Source organism: Penaeus monodon, chromosome 15, assembly GCF_015228065.2.
Source record: "Penaeus monodon isolate SGIC_2016 chromosome 15, NSTDA_Pmon_1, whole genome shotgun sequence".
NCBI classification, from domain to species: Eukaryota; Metazoa; Arthropoda; class Malacostraca; order Decapoda; family Penaeidae; genus Penaeus; species Penaeus monodon.
Window position 1 is genome coordinate 28,369,742 of NC_051400.1, and position 247 is coordinate 28,369,988.

Consider the following 247-nt stretch of genomic DNA (forward strand, 5'->3'; position numbering starts at 1 on the left):
TTCCCTTGGGATCACAATAATGAAATACAGTAAGAAATCTTCGGTTTGCGGCACTGCAATCCGAGAGTCTCATCTATCCATTCACAAGCCATTCATAAATCACTAAGACGCGCTGCGTATCTCCTCTTCCCTGTGGAGGCTGCTGACGGAGGACAAGCGAGAAAGGTTCTACCGCGTGGAGATCCAGAACAAAGTCTACAAGAGAGAACTTCTGAAGTTGGAACAAGAACTTCAGAAGCTTGTCCTT

The 247-nt window shown here is 46.2% G+C and overlaps 1 protein-coding gene across 1 annotated transcript in view; it reads left to right on the forward strand.

The window, feature by feature from the left end:
• Positions 1 to 247, forward strand: part of LOC119581906 — a gene marked incomplete at its 3' end in the record, with an annotated part of 85,972 nt that extends 85,725 nt beyond the window's left edge. The window contains 1 exon segment of the mRNA XM_037930069.1: positions 139 to 247. Coding sequence (XP_037785997.1) covers positions 139 to 247 — 109 coding nt within the window.